Below are 19,921 nucleotides of genomic sequence, written 5' to 3' on the forward strand. Positions count from 1 at the left end.
CCGAAGAAGGGTCCCGACCCGAAATATCACCCATCCTTTTTCTCCAGAGACACTGCCCGACCTGCTGAGTTACTTCAGCGCTTTGGGTCTATTTTTGGTATAAACTGGCATCTGCAGTTTTTTGTTTCTACATCCGGTCTTTTATGAGGGACCCTGGGGGTTATAACAACCATGGGCAACCAATCTTTGTTCTCCGGCCACCATTCCCAGACATTGCTCCCTCTCTGGGATCAGGGAATCCCCAATTCATGGGAACAAGAAGAGGCCATTCAGCCCATCTGGCTGGTTCCTGCCTCTCAGCGGGATCATATGACCTGGTCACGTGATAGAAAGGCTGGGGGAGGGTCAAGTAAATGGCCAAAGCTGGAAATAGTGGGAGGAAGGTGAAGGGAATGTGAGCGGACTCTCGGACGGGGGGGGGGGGGGGGGGGGGGGGGGGGGGACGTATGGGGTGAGAGAGAGGAACCCTGGGTGGAAGCATTTCATTGTCCGTGGACTTCTTGTGATCTTTCACACGCCAAACTCCTTCTCTGTACATAGTGATTGTCAGAACAACACATCAGCTTGGAAAGCCCTCAACCTGGATCAGAACTTTAATCTGGATGAGAATCTAAACATCAGCCAGGTATGTGTGGAGTCTTTTTTTTTTATTGATTGTATTGATTAAAAGATATATAATTGAACGGGTCCTTCTGCCCACCGAGACCACGCTGAACAGTGATCACCCAATCACACTAGTTCAATATCATCCCACTTTCTTATCCACTCCCTGCACACTAAGAGCAATTTACTAGAGGGACAAATAACCTACAAACCCACACGTCTTTGGGATTGGCAGATGTGTCAGTTTAGTTTAGAGATGCACCCACCGAGTCCATGCCGACCATCGATCGTCACCTGTTCACACTAACACTAAGTGTTATCCCACTTTTGCATTTACTCCCTACACACTAGGGGCAATTTACAGAGGCCAATTAGCCTGCACATCTTTGGGATATGGGAGGAAACCAGAGCACCTGGAGGAAACCCACGCAGTCACAGGGAGAACATGCAAACTCCACGCAGACAGCACCCGAAGTCAGGATCGAACCCAAGTCTCTGGTGCTGCGAGGCAGTGGCTCTACCAGCTGTGTCACTGTGCCGCCCTTAAATGATGATGGTAACTGAGGTTGGGGGTGAGACGAAAGAGTGCAGATGGTAGAATTTGCTACGGATGAGAGGGGTGGTGAGTGAAATGTGGAAGCAGGGATAGTGGGTAGAAGGGAACAAGGGAAGGATGCAGCAAAAAAGATGGCATCCAAGTGCCAAACATGGATCTACAATCATGCATTACAATCACTCCACTCTTTTAAACCTCTACTCTACAGCCTTTTCCGCTGACTGGATAGCACGTAACAAAAACATTTTTCCCTGTACCTCGGTACATGTGACACAAAATTGACAAGGGAGGGGTGGGTGTCGAACGGATTGTGCGGGTAGATGAGCAGAAAGGAACTGGGTGATGGGCTAGGTGGGGGGGGTTGAAATGAAAGGTGCGCATTGGGTGGGGGTGGGGTGGGATGGGTTGTAGGACCTGTTGAGGCAGGTAATATGACAATATTGAAAAGACACTTGGACAGTTACATGATTAGGAAAGGTTTAGAGGGATGTGGGCCAAACGCGGGTAACTGGGACAGGATTAGATGGGGCATCTTCGTCGGTATAGACGTGCTGGGCCGAAGAGGCCTGTTTCTGTGCCGTATTGCTTTGACTACAGGTTTAAAGGGATATATGCCAAACGCGTGCAGGTTGGGCTTGCATAGATAGGGCATCTTGGTTGGCATGGATGTGTTTGGCCTATTTCCATGCTGTATGACTGATTATAACTAGTAACTTTGTTCTTCGATTGCTCATTCTTATTGAGGTTCAGTAAATTAATTTCCTTTTTTTTTCAGTACAAAAGGGATATTTATGCCCAGTTTGAAAAGCTGTCTGTTGATTTATCGGATATTACCTTGCTGGATGACGAGGGCAAGAATATTATGAAGGATGTCTTAAACACTGGCGTTAAAGATTTAAACTTCACCAGTTTCTCCAAACAGGTAATTCACTCTCTCGTACATTTACACAATGAACTGCAAGCGCTCGTTTTCAAAAAAGACACAAAGTGCTAGAGTAACCAGAGGCACCATCTCAGGGGAACATGAATAGATGATGTGTTCAAGAAGGGACTGCAGATGCTGGAAAATCGAAGGTACACAAAAATGCTGGAGAAGCTCAGCGGGTGCAGCAGCATCTATGGAGCGAAGGAAATAGGCAACGTTTCGGGCCGAAACCCTTCTTCAGACTGATAGGGGGTGGCGGGGAGAAGGATGGAAAAAGGAGGAGGAGGAGCCCGAGGGCTGAGGGATGGGAGGAGACAGCCCGAGGGCTGAGGAAGGGGCGGAGACAGCAAGGGCTAACAAAATTGGGAGAATTCAATGTTCATGCCCGCAGGATGCTGACTCCCCAAGCGGAATATGAGGTGCTGTTCCTCCAATTTCCGGTGTTGCTCACTCTGGCCATGGAGGAGACCCAGGACAGAGAGGTCGGACGGGGAATGGGAGGGGGAGTTGAAGTGCTGAGCCACCGGGAGGTCAGGTAGAATAGATGATGGTTCGTGTCGGGACCCTTTTTCTTCTTCAGACTGAAGAAGGGTATATGCCCACTATTGCCCACATGCCCACTATTTATTACAATATTTATTACAGTACTTATGCCCACTGGTATCAGCATACATGGGGAGGTGAGAGTTAGCACCAGGACTTGCTGGAGGTTGTCTCTCACTGAATCTGGTGTATACTGGTCTGGGCTATAGGGAGAGATTGAGTAGGCTGGGTCTCTATTCCTTGGAGCGCAGGAGGATGAGGGGTGACCTTATAAAGGTGTATAAAACCATGAGGGGAATAGATCGGGTAGATGCACAGAATTTCTCGCCCAGAGTAGGGGAATTGAGGACCAGAGGACATATGTTCAAGGGAAAGGAGAAAAGATTTAATAGGAGGGGTAACCGTTTTACACAAAGGGTGGTGGGTGTATGGAACAAGCTGCCAGAGGAGGTAGTTGAGGCTGGGACTATCCCAAAGAAACAGTTAGACAGATACATGGATAGGACAGGTTTGGAGGATATTCCGGGCTTGATGTGTCCTTGAGGAAGGACAGGCGTGTTTCGGTGAGAAAGGTCTCACGACTTCTCTGATACCTCTCTTATCTCCCTATTTGTTTCCAGCTGGAGCTGCCGTTAGTTCAGAGGGATCTCCTCGTTACTGCGGAACAGCTACAGAACCTCTCCAAGATCCTGGTCAGTCCACCCGCACATCCTCAACCCATTTTTCTCTCTTTATTGCCCTTGTCTTTGGTCCTCATCATGCAGGTGAGAGGCGTGCTAGCACGGGAGCGAGAACCGTTAGCACTAGAGGGGCCGAGTGTTGTCTAGTGGAGGCACTGCTTGAGTGTCAAATTCAACGGCCGTTGGGAACAGTCAAACTGGCCTGTTCACCAAACAAAGATTCATGCAAAGTTAGACACAAAATGCTGGAGCAACTCAGTGGGTCAGGCAGCATCTCTAGAGAAAAGGAATGTGACCTTTTGGATCAGAACCCTTCTACAGAATGAATGTAGGGGGGAGGGGGGGGGGGGACTGGGGGGAGGGAAAGGCCAGAACCTCTCCCATCAGGTAAGAGGTACAGAAGTGTGAAATCACACACCTCTAGATTCAGGTACAGTTTCTTCCCAGCTGTTATCAGGCAACTGAACCACCCCATCACCAGATAGACAGCGGTCCTGAGCTACCATCTACCTTGTTTGGATACCCTCAGACTATCTTTAATGGGATTTTACTGGACCTTATCTCTATAGCCTTTATCCTGTATCTGTACACCATGGACATTTGATGTTTTGGGTTGAATTTCTGGCAACTTTAGGGTGGGGCTATTGCAGGGGTATTCTGCTATGCCTGAACCTATAATTCAGGTTGATGGGGAACGATAAAGTATTTATTCCTTCAGAACATAGGATTGTCCTACCCAATGTTTGATGGAATTTAATACAGAGAAATGTGAGGTGTTCCAACATGGGCAGGACCTACACAGTGAATGGTCGGGCTCTGGGGAGTGTTGTAGAGCATACGGATCTTGGAGTGCAAGTGCTTGATGGTTCCTTGAAGCTGGAGTCACAGGTAGACAGGATGCTCAAAATGGCTTTTGGCACATTGGCCTTCATCAGTCAGTGTATCGAGTATATTAGTTGGGTGGTCATGTTGCAGTTGTATAAGACCTTGTTGAGGCCGCATTTAGAGTATTGTGTTCAGTTCTGGGCACCATGTTACAGGAAAGATGTTGTCAAGCTGGAAAGGGTGCAGAGAAGATTTGAGGATGTTGCCAGGACCAGAGGGCCTGAGCTATCGGGAGGGGCTGAGTAGGCTGGGACTCTATTCCTTGGAGCACAGGAGGATGAGGGGCGATCTCATAGAAGTGTATAAAATCATGAGAGGAATAGATCGGGTAGATACACAGTCTCTTGCCCAGAGTAGGTGAATCGAGGACCAGAGGACATGGGTTTAAGGTGAAGGGGAAAAGTTTTAATAGGAATCTGAGGGGTAACTTTTTCACACAAAGAATGGTGGGGGTATGAAACAAACTGCCAGAGATGGTAGTTGAGGCAGGGACTATCCCAACGTTTAAGAAGCTGTTAGACAAGTACATGGATAGCACAGGTTTGGAGGGATGTGCGCCAAAGGCGGGCAGGTGGGACTAGTATAGCTGGGACATGTTGGTCGGTGTGGGCAAGTTAGGCCGAAGGGCTGAAGGGCGTGTTGCCACACTGTATCGCTCTATGGCTCTGATTCCTCAGCTGAAACAACAGTATTTGGTGACATGGCGATCGCTTGGGTATATTTCACTTTAAGATGTAACCAATCACTCTGTTACAGCCGGACCCTGAAAAAACTGAGCTCAGCCAAGAGGCAGAAAGACTGAAGCAATTGAACGCTTGGATCGAGAGCAATATGCTGCCGAATATAGTAAGTTTCACACTGGGCAGGTCAAACATTTGCACTACAACACAGGGTGCATCCCTTCAGTAATGAGCACAGGGCCAGAGTGGTGAGGGACAGTATGTGAACATAGAACAAAGAACAGGAACAGGCCCCTCCATCCACAATGTCAGTGGCCTTTAGGAGCGGCATAATGGCGCAGCGGTAGAGTTGCAGCCTTGCAGCGCCAGACACCCACGTTTGATCCTGGCCTCGGGTGCTGTCTGTACAGAGTTTGTACGTTCTCACTGTGACCGCGTGCATTTTCTCCTTGTGTTCTGGTTTCCTCCCACATCCCTAAGATTTGTAGGTTAATTGGCTTCTGTAAATTGTCCCTAGTGTGTAGGATAGAACTAGTGTACACGTGATTGCTAGTCGGCATGGACTCAGTGGGCCAAAGGGCCTGTTTCCATGCTGTATCTCTAAAACTAAAACAAACACTATACATGATGCCAAGACCAACTCATATCAGGTCTCCCCTCAACCTCCAACACTCCGGAGAAAATAAAGTAACCTCTCCTTGCAGCTAAACACTAATTACTTGTGTCTCCTTGTAGCTAATACCCTCTGATAGACAATGGACAATAGGTGCAGGAGTAGGCCATTCGGCCCTTCGAGCCAGCACCGCCATTCACTGTGATAATGGCTGATCATCCACAATCAGCAATCCAGGCAGCATAAACCTGTTCTGCACCCTCTCCAAAGCCTCCACATCCTCCCTGTAATGTGATGAGATCTGCGAACAATACTGCAAATGCGGCCTAACCAAAGTCCTAAAACATTGCAACATAACTTCCTCGCTCTTATGCTCAATGCCCCGACCGATGAAGGCAAGCACACCATGAGCCCTTTTTGCCATCGATCAACTTTGTGTTGTATTAACAAGATTTGGTTTCCAATTTTCCAGAAAACAGTGAAAGAAAACATACGGGGCCTGCGAGGAGGTACTTCACATCTCGAGGTGGGCCAACTATTTAGAGCTGTACCTTTGCTGTTTAGCTATCTGTTGTTGACATTTTCATTCAATTGAGATTTACGGTAGATGTATTGTGATGGTGCCATGCCGTGCTTTTTCTGTAGATGGTACGCCCATAACGATTGACGAGACGCTATCATCTGCTGTGTGTCAAACTAGTTTTGAACTCTTTAGTGCATACCATGACACCGGCGCTGTAGACAATGATGGTGTTGTGTGCAGCAATGGTATAATATAATAATAGTATTTCACATGATGGTGTTACATGCAGTAACACTGTTAAGGATTGTTTTCATGTGTAGTCTTTTCTCTTGATTGTATTCATTATTGATTTATTTGACTGGATAGCATGCAAACAAAAGCTTGTCACTGTACCTCGGTACGCGTGACAATAATAAACTAAATGTTATATGAGTTGGTGTTATATACATTGATGGTGTTATATAAATTAATGTTATATATGTAACGTATTCATATAAAGTGTTACTACGTACAAGTTGGTACCAGGCAAGTGCCGTCAGGGTAGGTAGGCAAGGTAGGCACTGCCTACCCTGACTAATATTATAAAATGGTAATTACTAAATATAAATAGTAAAGGCATGGGAGAATTATGGCTATCTAAGAGATCGATCTCTTGGGTGGGCATAACTCTCCGTGCCTTTCATCCGCAGCACTTGCAACACGCGAAGCTATGTGCAGCTCACGTGCCGTCGGCGCTGCTTCAAGCCGTCAATTTCAAGGGGAGCTGAAGGCAGCTGAAATGCTGCCTTTGCTGTACTGCGCATGCGCAGCGCTAGTTTCTTGGCGGGTTTTTCAAACATGGATTGCCATTATCTGAAGCGTATCTTAGGAAACAAAGAGAGAAGAATGGAGTTTGTGTACCAATAATGTGGTAAGACTATTGTATACATTGACTACTTACACAGATTTATTTTTAAAATGACACAGTGCTGGAGTAACACAGCAGGTCGGGCAGCATCTCTGGAGATTATGTATAGGCGATATTATGGGTTATGATCCTGAACCAAAACTATGCCTATTTATATCCTCCAGAGATGCTGCCCAACCCGTTACTGGAGTTACTCCAGCAATTTGTGCCTTTTTTTGTGAACCAGCATCTGCAATTCCTTGTGTTTAAGAAGGAACTGCAGATGCTGGAAAATCGAAGGTACACAAAAATGCTGGAGAAACTCAGCGGGTGCAGCAGCATCTATGGAGCGAAGGAAATAGGCAACGTTTCGGGCCGAAACGTTGCCTATTTCCTTCGCTCCATAGATGCTGCTGCACCCGCTGAGTTTCTCCAGCATTTTTGTGTACCTGCAGTTCCTTGTGTTCTACTTACACTGATTGTGGTTTAACCTGTTTTTCAGATAATGGTAAACACGACGCTACGGAAGATAGAATCTGCCCAAAGTGTCCTCCAGATGAAAGGGTCAGATATCGTTACAAATGTGAGCACCTCAAAACATTTGGTCTAATTCTAAAATTCTTTCATTGTATCTGTGTTGAGGAGAAGGTGATCCTGTGTTTGAAGTATCTGTAAATGCTCGGTGAAGGTCAAAGCGAGAGGCTGGGGACACCACAGCGCATGTGCAACCCATGTGCAGGGAAATGGGAGAATCATAGATAATAGACAATAGACAATAGACAATAGACAATAGGTGCAGGAGTAGGCCAGTCGGCCCCTTGAGCCAGCACCGCCATTCAATGTGATCATGGCTGATCATCCCCAAACAGTACCCCGTTCCTGCCTTCTCCCCATATCCCCTGACTCCACTATCTTTAAGAGCCCTATCTAGCTCTCTCTTGAAAGTATCCAGAGAACCGGCCTCCACCGCCCTATGAGGCAGAGAATTCCACAGACTTACAACTCTCTGTGTGAAAAAATATTTCCTCGTCTCCGTTCTAAATGGCTTACCCCTAATTCTTAAACTGTGGCCCCTGGTTCTGGACTCCCCCAACACCGGGAACATGTTTCCTGCCCCTACCGTGTCCAAACCTTTAATAATCTTATATGTTTCAATAAGATCTCCTCTCATCCTTCTAAACTCCGGAGTAAACAAGCCCAGCCGCTCCATTCTCTCAGCATATGACAGTCCCGCCATCCCGGGAATTAACCTTGTAAACCTACGCTGCACTCCCTCAATAGCAAGAATGTCCTTCCTCAAATTAGGGGACCAAAACTGCACACAATACTCCAGGTGTGGTCTCACTAGGGCCCTGTACAACTGCAGAAGGACCTCTTTGTTCCCTATACTCAACTCCTCTTGTTATAAAGGCCAATATGCCATTTGCTTTCTTCATTGCCTGCTGTACCTGCATGCTTACTTTCATTGACTGATGAACAAGGACCCCCAGATCCCGTTGTACTTCCCCTTTTCCAAACTTTTCCCAATCATTGTGTACACCTTAGAGCCTGGTCCTCCCAGTGCTCCTCCAAGTATCTTTTGCCTGTGCTGTAAGTCTCTGTCTCCACCACTTTTCAGACAGTGAGTTTCTGACCCCATTTGCTTATTGGATAATACTCTTCTCAACTGCTCTCAAGGGGTGGCATGGTGGCGCAGTGGTAGAGTTGCTGCCTTTCAGCGCCAGAAGCCCAGGTTTAGGCAGCGACTCCTGTAGATCCCTTCAATGGTGGGGAGGTCAGTACTCGTGATGGACCGGGCAGTGTCCACCACTCTCTGTAATCTCCATTCTTCCCGATCGAACCAGGATGTGATGCAGCCAGTCAATATGCTCTCTACCATACGCTTGTAGACGTCCAAGTTCAAGTCCACACACCAAATTTCCTCGGAGATAGACACAAAATGCTGGAGTAACTCAGTGGGTCAGGCAGCATCTCTGGATAACAGGAATGGGTGACGTTTCGAGTTGAGGTCCTTCCTCAGACTCGACCCGAAACATCACCCATTCCTTCTATCCAGAGATGCTGCCTGACCCACTGAGTACTCCATCATTTTGTGTCTATCTTCGATGCAAACCAGCATCTGCAGCTCCTACCTACACTGAATCTCCTCCGTCTTCAAAGCAGGTAGAGGCATTGATGGGATTTCTTTACGATTGTCTAAAGGTTCAGTGCTGAGCTGGGACCCAACCAACTCCTGCCCATTCCCTGCACCACCACCACTGGGGCTAAACACTTGACCTTGGACCTGGGATCTCCTCTAGATCCAACCTCCAACCACATTGTGGGATGGTGAAACCCCTGCACAAGTTGAAATACCTTTTTCCTATTTTAACTGCACACTCTAATTTAACAGGAATCCAAGTTATTTGTGGAGTGCCAGCTGGATTACTTCAGCCAGTACATCACTTGGACCAAGAAAACGGTGAGCTTTGATTGAAACATGGAGATCCTGACTGCAGGTGCTGTTTGTACGGAGCTGTCTGAACAGAGTTTTTTTCATTCTCCCTGATACCGCGAGAGTTTTCTCCGGGTGTTCCCGTTTCCTCCCACACTCCAAACACGTACAGGTTTGTAGGTTAATTGGCTTGGGAAAAATTGTAAAATTGGCCTTAGTGTGTAGGATAGTGACAGTGATAGTGATCGCTGGTCGGCGCGGACCCGGTGGGCCGAGGAACCTTTTATCGCGCTTTATCTCTGTAAGTCTAAAAGTCTAAAGTAAAGCCCTTTGAGCCCACCAGCTGCGCCACTGAACAATTCTAATCCTTTCTAATGCGAACACACCTCGACGCAGTGGCACAGCTGGAAGAGCTGCTGCCTTATAGAGCCAGAGACCCAGGTTCAAGTTCGCACGTTCTCCATGTGACCACGTGGGTTTTCTCCAGGTGCTCCGGCTTCCTCCTAAATCTCAAAGATGTGCGGGTTTGTACGTTAATTGGCCTCTGTAAATTGTCCCTAGCATGCAGGGAGTTGAGGTGAAAATGGGATGACATTTTAGTTTAGTTTAGTTTATTGTCACTTGTACCAAGGTACAGTGAAAAGCTTTCGTTGCCTGCTATCCAGTCAGCGGAAAGATTATAAAGCCATCCAACGTTTAGTGCATGATAAAGTCCTATAAAGTCCGATTAAAGATAGTCCGAGGGTCTCCAATGAGGTGGATGGGAGGTCAAGACTGCTCCTAGTTGTTGATGGGGATGGTTCAGTTGAACTGGTTGAACGAACATAGAACTAGTGTGAATGGGTGATTGATAGTTGGCATGGACACTGTGGGCCGAAGGGCCTATTTCCATGCTGTATCTCTAAACGGTATTAAAGGAGGGAGAGGCAATGGATAGCTGGAAGGAATTTGTTCCACACAATGATTGGGGTGTATTTGTTAGCTGCTCCACTGTGGACTCTGTTGCTTGAGTGAAGACTGTTTTTATCTTCCAGATTACCGAGGATTTTGCCCAGTGCAGACCAGCAGCCAACGCTTTGGACTCAGTGGCCACCATCTCATGCTCCTACCTTCTCGATTCATTGGTAAGCGAGGAATTGCGACAGGGAAGGGGGCTGGATCGCTCAAGCCGAGCGATCGCTCAACTGTTTATTTTGGGGGGAGCGGACTAAATTTCAGGTCGTTGTATCTAACAACTCTGAGAATGATCGATCGGACAGTGTAGGGGAAACATTTTTCCTTTTTCCTTCCTTCTCCCCGCCACCCCCTATCAGTGGGGAAGGGTTTCGGCCCGAAACGTTGACTATTTCCTTCGCTCCATAGATGCTGCTGCACCCGCTGAGTTTCTCCAGCATTTTTGTGTACCTAGGGGAAACATTAGTCTGTCTCTAACCTATGCTGTCCATGCCCTGGGTGTGCTTGACGGGGCAGTACAGAGGGAGCTTCACTCTGTATCTAACCCATGCTGTACCTGCCCTGGGACAGAGTGACGGGACAGTGCGGAGCAGCTTTATCTGGAATGATGTGCAGTCGGTGAAAAGCCTTATTTTAACACGTTGCCTCTGGCCTGCATTCACTCTGATGCCGGTGTAAAACTCTGCAGGTCTGTATCAACTCCATGTGAAAATAAATTCCAATCAAGTGGAAGAGGTTCACAAGTCTTCACGGAATGCCTGGAATTTGGCTTTAATTGCTATTAGTTGGTCGGCCGATGGCATGTTGGGAAAGCAGGGGGAGATTGTTGGGTGGCACACATCAACACAGAATGATAGCAACACTGACTACCTCCCATATCCCAGAGACAGAGTCATAGGGCCGTACAGCATGGGAACAGGCCATTGGCCCATGGAAACAGGTAACTCAGCGGGTCAGACAGCATCCATGGAGAAAAAAGAATGAGTGACGTTTCGGATCGGGACCATTCTTTGTCTATCTTTGTAGAAATCTACTGGTTCATTCTAATGCACGGAGGAAGAAGTGAGCGAGCGTGGATGGGATGATGTGATGATTGCTGTCTGTTTCTTGCAGAATGCTTTTTGGTTCAGCATGGGATGGAGCACCATATTCCTGGTTCCAAGCATCATATTCGCAGTTAAACTGGCAAAGTACTACCGCCGTATGACAACTTCAGACATCTATGAGTAGGTAACACGGAAACAAAAAGAAGTAGATAGTCACAAAAAGCTGGAGTAACTCAGCGGAACAGGCAGCATCTCTGGAGAGAAGGATTGGGTGCCTTTTCAGGTCGAGACCCTTCTTCAGACTAGTTAGTGATAAGGGAAACGAGAGATATGGACCATAATGTAAAGAGAGATAAAGCACAAAGATCAAAAGATATGCAAAAAAGTAATGATGATAAAGGAAAGTCCATTGTTAGCTGTTTGTTGGGTGAAAACGAGAAGCTGGTGCGACTTGGGTGGGGGAGGGATAGAGAGAGAAGGAATGCCGCTGTTACTTCAAGTTAGAGAACTCAATATTCATACTGCTGAGCTGCCCAAGCTAAATATGAGATGCTGTTCCTCCAATTTGCGTTTAGTCTCACTCTGACAGTGGAGGAGACCGAGGACAGAAAGGTCAGTGTGGGAATGGAAAGGAGAATTAAAGTGTTTAGCAACCAGGAGATCTGGTAGGTTCAGGCGGATTGAGCAAAGGTGTTTAGCGAAACGATCACCCAGTTTAGGTTAGGTCGAGAAATAGAAAAAATCTCTTCTGAGGTAGAGGGAGCCTCTGCCTTCTTCTAGAGGCCCTGAGGAAACTGTTTAATTGTCGTATCTATCGAATGGAAATGAGGAGGAATTTCTTTAGCCAGAGGGTTGTGAATCCATGAATTTCATTGCCACTGACAGCTGTAGAGGCCATGTCATTTGGTATTTTTAAGTTGGAGATAGACAGGTTCTTGATTAGTAAGTGTGTCAAAGGTTACGGGGGGTAAGTCAGGAGAATGGGGTTGAGGGAAGAATAGATCAGCCACGATTGAATGGCGGAGTAGACTCGATGGGCCGAATGGGCTCATTCTGCACCTATGACTTATGAACTTATTGAACACTGCACAGCATTAATGCTGCAATTGTGATCTTTGGACTTCTATGAACTTAGGTTGTTTTGTAGACTAGGTTTAGCCATTTCATGATTGAACGGCAGAGTAGACCCGAACGGCCGAATGGCCTAATCCTGCTCCTATGATTTATGAACTTAGGACAACTTGGAACATTGAAATTCTTACATGCAGTAGCATACCAGGCTTGTATTTGTTTAGTCTGTATCTAAACCATGCTGTATAGTTTAGTGTATTGTCAGGTGTACTGAGGTACCGTGAAAAGCTTTTTTTTGTGAGCTATTCAGTCAGCGAAAAGACTATACATGATCACAGTCAAGCAGTCCACAATGTATCGATACAGGATAAAGGGTATTTAAAAGAGTGGATTGTAATGTATGATTGCAGATCCGCTTTGGGACCAGCACGCTAGAATTTGCTGGCTTTGAATTTGAATTTGCTGGCTTTAAAGCCATCTTACACATAGATAATATATAATAAATAAAAATTCAATAAATAATGCAAATACCACTGCAAAAAATTTTTTTTGTGCTAATTTGTTGGTGCAACCGAAGCCATATTGTCAATTTGCTCACCCAATCTCATATCACCCAATTTGGCAGTTTAGCGATACACCATGGAAACAGGCCCTTCGGCCCACAGAGTCCACACTGGTCACCTGTTCACACCAGTTCTATGTTATCCCATTTACTCATTGACTCCCTATGTACTAGGAGGGCAATTTTACAGATGCCAATTAACCTTCAAACCCACACATCTTTGGGATGTGGGAGGAAACCGGAGCACCCGGAGAAAACCCACATGGTCACGGAGAGAACGTGCAAACTCCACACAGATAGCACCCACCCGAGGCCAGGATCGAAGCCGGGCCTCTGTCACTGTGAGGCTGCAGCTCTACCAACTGCACCAACGTAGCTCTACCAACTGCGCCAATGCAGCTCTACCAACTGCATCAATGCAGCTCTACCAACTGCACCAATGCAGCTCTACCAACTGCACCAACGTAGCTCTACCAACTGCACCAATGCAGCTCTACCAACTGTGGCCTCTCATGTAACGTGATACAGTGAAAAACCTGCCAGCTATCCGGGCAAATAATGCCATACATGATTACAACAGGCAGTCCAAAAAGTGAAATATACCACAGCACAGGATATAGTATTATAGTTTCAGAGAAAGCACAGGTTAAAATAAAAGTGCAATGTCTACGATGAGGTAGGTTGGGAGATTGGGAATCCATTCTAAGTGTATGCGAGGTGAGGTTTAGTTTAGTTTAGTTTATCATCACGTGTACGACGGTATAGTGAACAGCTTTTAGTTGCATGCTATGCAGTCAGCGAAAAGACAGTACAAGATTACAATCGAGTCAACCACAGTGTCATAATCAAATCCGATCAAATAGAACAAGTTGTCCTACAACTTTAGGCTGTGCACGCCATACGCAAGAAGAAGAAGGAGAACCACAGTGTACAGATACAGGATAAAGGTATTTAGAAGAGTGGAATGTTTAGTGCAAAATAAAGTCTAGTAAAGTTGAGTAACCTGATAACAGCGAGTAAGAGATGGGTAATTCATACGCTTCCATTTATTGCAGCTCCAAGAGGTAACAGCAAAAAAAACTAGGCCTCTTGATGGTAGGCAATGCGGAAGTGTGGGATTAAATAATCATTTGGAAAGAAAGAGTCTGGGTACAAGGAAATTCTTTAGGGTGTGACTGCTCCCTTGGAGTGCTGGAATTTTGCTAGCCCCAGAGAACACAGAGCTTGAGAATCCAGGCATGAGAACCAGTCTAACAGTTGCTCATCTCTCTCTCTCTCTTCTCCTTTCAGAAATGGTGGCCCTCACTTTGAGATGTAAGTAGACTCTGGTTGGGACATCTGACTCCACATTGTGAACAGGCCATATTGTGAAGGGGGCATTAAGAGAATTGCAGGAGGGTGGAGCTGGGGGCAAACATAAGAACCCCTCAAACACACTGCCGGCACAGCGGCACAACTGGTAGAGCTGCTGCCTCACAGTGCCAGAGACACGGGTTCGATCCTGACCTCGTATGCTGTCTGTATGGAGTTTGCATGTTCTCCCTGTTTACTGTTCTGTTTAGAGATACAGCATGGAATTAAGCCCATTGGCCCACCAAGTCCACACCGATCATCTATCACCCATCCACACTATTTCTATGGTATCCCAATTTCCTATCCCTCCTCTGCACACTATGGACGATTAACCTACAAACCTGCACGACTTTGGAATGTGGGAGGAAACTGGAGCACATGGTGGAAACTTGCGTGGTCACAGGGAGAACGTGCAAACTCCGAACAGACAGCACCTGTAGTCAGGATCGAACCTGAGTCTCCAGGGCTGTGAGGCAGCGGGTCTACCAGTTGCGCCACTGTGCTGCCCACAGTTTCTTCAGGGGGGCTCCGCTTTCCTCCTACATCGCAAAGACGTACTGGTTTGTGGGTTAATTGGCCCTCTGCAAATTGCTGCCAGTGTGTAGGGAGCAGATGAGACAATGGGATAACATAGAACTAGTGTGAATAGGTGTTCAATGGTCAGCATGGACTCGGTGGGTTAAAAGGTCTGTTTCCATGCTATATCTTTCAATCGATCGATCAATCAATCAATCAATCAATCAATCAATCACTCAATCAATCAACCAATCAATCAATCTGATCTGCTGCTTATAATTCTTCTTCCCTGCCTTTGCTCTACATCATTGGATGGCCATCCGAGACAAATACTCAAGAGAAGATAGGTCTCAACCCGAAATGTCGCCTGTCAATGTTCTCCAGAGATGCTGCCTGACCCGCTGAGTTACCCCAGCACTTTGTGTCCTTTTCAGGACAAAAACTCATTGTTCTTTGACTTGAGAAGTCCTTTAAACCTACCAATGGATTCACTTTTGTGTTTTTCAATCTAGATGAGGGCCTCCACCCGAAACATCGACTGTTCATTTCCCTGCACAGATGCTGCCTGACCTACCGGGTCCCACAAGCTGCTCTCCTTTTCCAGCAACAACGATGCGGCCCCTTTTATCTAATTCAGTATCTTCAGACCACATTTGTCCTCAAGAATCACCCTCCGTAGGACTTCAACTCACACGTCCACATTAACAGCCCAGTCTGATGACAGTCTGGGACAGCACAGTGGTGGAGCGGTAGAGTAGCTGCCTTACAATACCTGAGACCCAAGTTGGATCCTGTCTACGGATGCTGGCTATACAGAGTTTATACGTTCTCCCTGTGACCGCTCCAGTTTCCCCCCACACTCCAGAGATGTGCAGGTTTATAGGTTAACTGGCATCTGTAAATTGTCCATAATCAGTAGGATAGAGCCAGCGTACGGGGATCGCTGGTCAGCGTGGACTCAGTGGGCTGAAGGGCCTGTTTCCACTCTGTATCTCTAAACTAAACTAAAACACTAGTCCCACTGAGATCCTGGGTCCTAGCTCCCAGAGAGCGGCCATGAGTGAATGGTGGAGTCATCTCAACCTTAATTCTGTTCCGGTCTTGTGAACTTCTAAACTAAACTAAACAACATTGCCTGTCCATTCCCCTCCAGTGCTGCCTGACCCACTGAATTCCTCCAGCACTTTGTGTTTTGCTCAAGTTTCCAGCATCTGCATTTCTTTGCATCCATGTCTTAATGTCTTGTCTACTTTGATTTAGGAGGAAATTCGATGAATGATCGTGCGTTTTAAAGCCAGACTCGAGGATCCTCCCGACTTTCCTGCCTCTCTCCCACTGTGTGTGGACCAAGCTCAGCGAGTTGGTATCTTTGCTTTAGCCTCCTCATTTCTGTGTTGGGGCAGCGTTGCAAGCAAGCACCAGATGAAATGACAGAAAGTGTCTTGAACAGTGCGCTTGACAAGAATCCCAATCTTCAAATCATCCACGCGACAGCTTAATCCTTCGTCTTCATGGAAGCTCCATGCTACATCAGCTCAATACTTCATCTTCAACCCGATCGATTTTCTCCCAGAGGCCACACTGAACTAGCCCTTGACCTGAAGGAGGGTCCCAACCCGAAATATCATCTATCCACATCCTCCAGGGATGCTGCCTGACCCGCTGAATTACTCCAGCACTTGTCCGCCCTTGTCCGACATGTCTCTGATCACTGTGTACAACTTGCCCTTATCATGTAATAAAAAGGAACTCTATATGTTGGTTTACACCAAAGATACACATAAAATGTGGGAGTAACTCAGTGGGTCAGGCGGCATCTCTGGAGAAAATGGATCGCCGACGTTTAGGATCAGGAACCTGCTTCAGACTTATGGTAAGATGGGTGAGGGGGGTGTGGGAGGTGAACTGGCAGGCAAGTTCTTGAAACTGGGAACTTACTTCCAAATCCCACCCTCTCCCAAACTACAATCAGTCTGAAAAAGGATCCTGACCTAAAACATCGCCCAGACATTTACTCCTGAGATGCTGCCTGACCGCTGAGTTACTCCAGCGTTTGTGTCCGTGTCACATGCTGTACAAGCCAACCTCCTCCAACATCTCTCCAGGTGCGTCCAACTCAGGAGACTCTGGCCTCTCTTGTCTCATCCATCCATCCAGGGAAGCACTTGGAGTGGCTTCCTTGTTGGCTTCTGCTGGTATCCTCCAAAGAGCCTTGGTCTCCCTGCTCCGTCTGATCTACTCCAACATCAATCAGAGACTCGCTTTCCCCAGGTGATCGCCAAGCTCTCTCTCCTCACCACCACCCTGCACTACCTCAGGAGTGGTCGATTCGGCCCACTCATGGCTGATCTATCTTTCCCTCTCAACCCCATTCTCCTGCCCTCTCCCCATAACCTTTGACAACCTTACTAATCAAGAACCTGTCAATCTCCACTTTAAAAGTACCCAATGACTTGGCCTCCACTGATGTCTGTGCCAATGAATTCAATTGATTCACCACCCCTGACTAAAGAAATTCCTCCTTATATTCTTTCTAAAGGTACATCCTTTTATTCTGAGGCTGTGCCCTTGGTCCTAGACTCTCCCACTAGTGGAAACATCCTCTCCGCATCTATCCAGGCCTTTCACTATTCGGTAAGTTTCAATGAGGTCCCCCCCATATATCCTTTTAAACTCCAGCGAGTACAGGCCCAGTGCTGTCAAAGATGTGTTCCTAGTGTTTGCTTGTCGCTTCACCCTGGTGTAGATGTGATGCCCACAATAAAAACAATATAAGGACTACAGACATGGATATCATTCCCCACACCCTTAGAAAAACAACATTGGCACCCATTCAACCCTGAGGGAAGCTTCAGTGTACCAACACAGACGTATTTACCAGAATGCTGCCTAGATTAGAGGGTATTAGCTAAGGAGAGGGTAGTCAAACTTGGGATTGTTTTCTCCAAAATGGCGGGGGGGGGGTTGACAGGAGATCTGTCAGAAATATGTATAACATTCTGAGAGGCATAGATAGGGCAGACAATCAGAACCTTTTTTTCCCCCAGGGTGGAAATGTCAAACAGGGCATAGGTTTCTGGTGGGAGGAGCAAAGTTTAAAGGAGATGTGAATGTTTTTTTTACACAGAGGGTGGTGAGCACATGGAAAGTGCTGCCTGGTGTGCTGGTGGAGGCAGACACAATAAGGGCATTGAAGAGGTTTTTAGATAGGCACGTGGATATGCTGGGAATGGAGGGATATGGATCACATGCAGGCAGAGGAGATTCATTGGACTCATGTTCGGCACATTGTGGGCTGAAGGGCCTGCTCCTGTACTGTGCTTTTTTTTAGTTCTAACACCAACACTATAATTGCTTGTCTCTTTCGCACACCCAGCTACGATCCATTGCTGTCCAACACAAACGCCTTCACTCTGCTTTCGGTCTCTAGCGCTGTGAGCCCACGGCACTACTGCTGCGCCACTAATTCTAAAAGTGAAGCAGGTTAAAACTAAACTAAACAATGGTGATGTTTAAGAGGCTTTTAGACAGATGCATGAACAGCAGGGAATAGAGGGACACAGCACATATGCAGGCAGATAGGATCAGTTGGATTGGAATCGTGCTCAGTGCAAACATGATGAGCTGATGGGCCTGTTTGTGTTCTATGTGACCCTACTTCTGATCCCTTCACTAGTCTTGTTTTGTTTACACTTATTCATCATTTCTGGACCAGTCTTGAATGGCCTGGCCCGTGCATTCTGCTACTCCCCAACTCAACCTCGCTGCCTCTCTCTTCCCCTTATATCTCCTGCGACATTGAAACCTACCTCTTTGTCTGCACTGCCACTTTCTTTTGTGATCTGATCAAAGATACTAGAGGACTACTAGCTCTTCTAGCATCTTTGGGTCTGATAACAATCATTGAGGATCTTTAGGAGATTTGACACGTTAAGGCACTTCACCAGAACGGGACCCGAAACGTCACCCATTCTTTCTCTCCATAGACGTTGCCTGTCCAGCTGAGTTACTCCGGCATTTTCTGTCTATGTTGTGGCTGAACAGTGTACGTGGTTTTAAATGGAGCTCACGAGAAAAAAAATGTAAATAAACAGCACTTTCGTTTGGATATTCCACATGCTTTTTCTTTTCTTAAGTTTAATTGTTCTGCATGTGTCACCATGTTGGTGTGGGTATGATTACATCTTGCTTGTAGGTTCACCAGGCTGCATTCCATCGGCAGTGGTTCGGCTGTGCAAGGGGTTTGTGTAGACCAGCCCTTTATTCTCCAACGCTTCACAGCTCCGGTGACTCAGATTCAATCCCGTTCTCCCTATGACCACGTGGGTTTCCTCCGGGTGCTCCGGTTTCCTCCCGCATCCCACAAGATGTGTGGGTCTGTTGCTTGATTTTGCCAGTTGAAGATTAATCCACCAACTGCGAGTCTTTGAGATGTGCGAGGAAACAGAATACCTGGAGGAAACCCACGCGGTCACTAGGGGAGCGTGTATTTGTTGGATGGAACTAGTGTATGGGGTGATCGCTGGTCGGCATGGACTTGGAGGGCTGAAGGGCCTGTTTCCACGCTGTATCTCTGAAATGAAAAATCTAAAAGTGCCACCCGGGGAAACAGTAAGTTGCACTAACATGGGGCCCACCCACTTGTTCTTGTAGAAATTTGGTCAGTAGTCTCTCCTTGATGAATGTTTTTTTGAGTTTGATATTGTGGAGAAGTTTTAAGAAGATGGCACAGTGGCACCACAGGTAGAACTACTCCCACAGCGCAAGAGACCCAGGTTCTTTTAAAGTGAAGCAAATGTCTAATGGCAGCAAAACTGAGGGGGCCTCAGCCATTTTCTAGTTAAATCAAGGAAACAACCTCTAGTGCATTTAGTATCTCATTGCATCAATTTACATTTACTTTTGTTCTCTCCAAAAACAAGCTTTATTCTGAATAAAAAATATTTACAAAACAAAAATTTGTGCAACGCTCTTTTCTACATTCGTTAGTGTAATACTCAGCTTGCATCTAGCTTTAGACAAACACATTTGCCACTTGTGTGACCCCCCCCCCCCCCCCAGGGTGATCTCTCTTCCCTCATTTGAGGGGTG

General features: G+C 46.7%; 1 protein-coding gene across 6 annotated transcripts in view; it reads left to right on the forward strand.

The window, feature by feature from the left end:
• The window catches only part of LOC116981222 (prominin-1-A-like), a 50,075-nt gene extending 31,133 nt beyond the window's left edge, over positions 1-18,942 (forward strand). For 3 of the 6 annotated variants that reach the window (XM_033034072.1, XM_033034071.1, XM_033034073.1), the window contains exons 15-25: positions 541-625; positions 1,935-2,081; positions 3,248-3,319; positions 4,949-5,038; positions 5,958-6,011; positions 7,397-7,477; positions 9,287-9,355; positions 10,363-10,452; positions 11,396-11,508; positions 14,252-14,275; positions 16,091-18,942. In XM_033034072.1, coding sequence (XP_032889963.1) covers positions 541-625; positions 1,935-2,081; positions 3,248-3,319; positions 4,949-5,038; positions 5,958-6,011; positions 7,397-7,477; positions 9,287-9,355; positions 10,363-10,452; positions 11,396-11,508; positions 14,252-14,275; positions 16,091-16,109 — 844 coding nt within the window. In that variant the 3' untranslated portion in view covers positions 16,110-18,942. Of the gene's footprint in view, positions 1-540; positions 626-1,934; positions 2,082-3,247; positions 3,320-4,948; positions 5,039-5,957; positions 6,012-7,396; positions 7,478-9,286; positions 9,356-10,362; positions 10,453-11,395; positions 11,513-14,251; positions 14,276-16,090 lie in introns of all 6 variants that reach the window. The other 3 variants (XM_033034075.1, XM_033034076.1, XM_033034074.1) reach the window with 3 other exon arrangements.
• The last annotated feature ends 979 nt before the right edge of the window (positions 18,943-19,921 follow it).

The sequence above is a fragment of the Amblyraja radiata genome, chromosome 15 (genome assembly GCF_010909765.2).
Source record: "Amblyraja radiata isolate CabotCenter1 chromosome 15, sAmbRad1.1.pri, whole genome shotgun sequence".
NCBI classification, from domain to species: Eukaryota; Metazoa; Chordata; class Chondrichthyes; order Rajiformes; family Rajidae; genus Amblyraja; species Amblyraja radiata.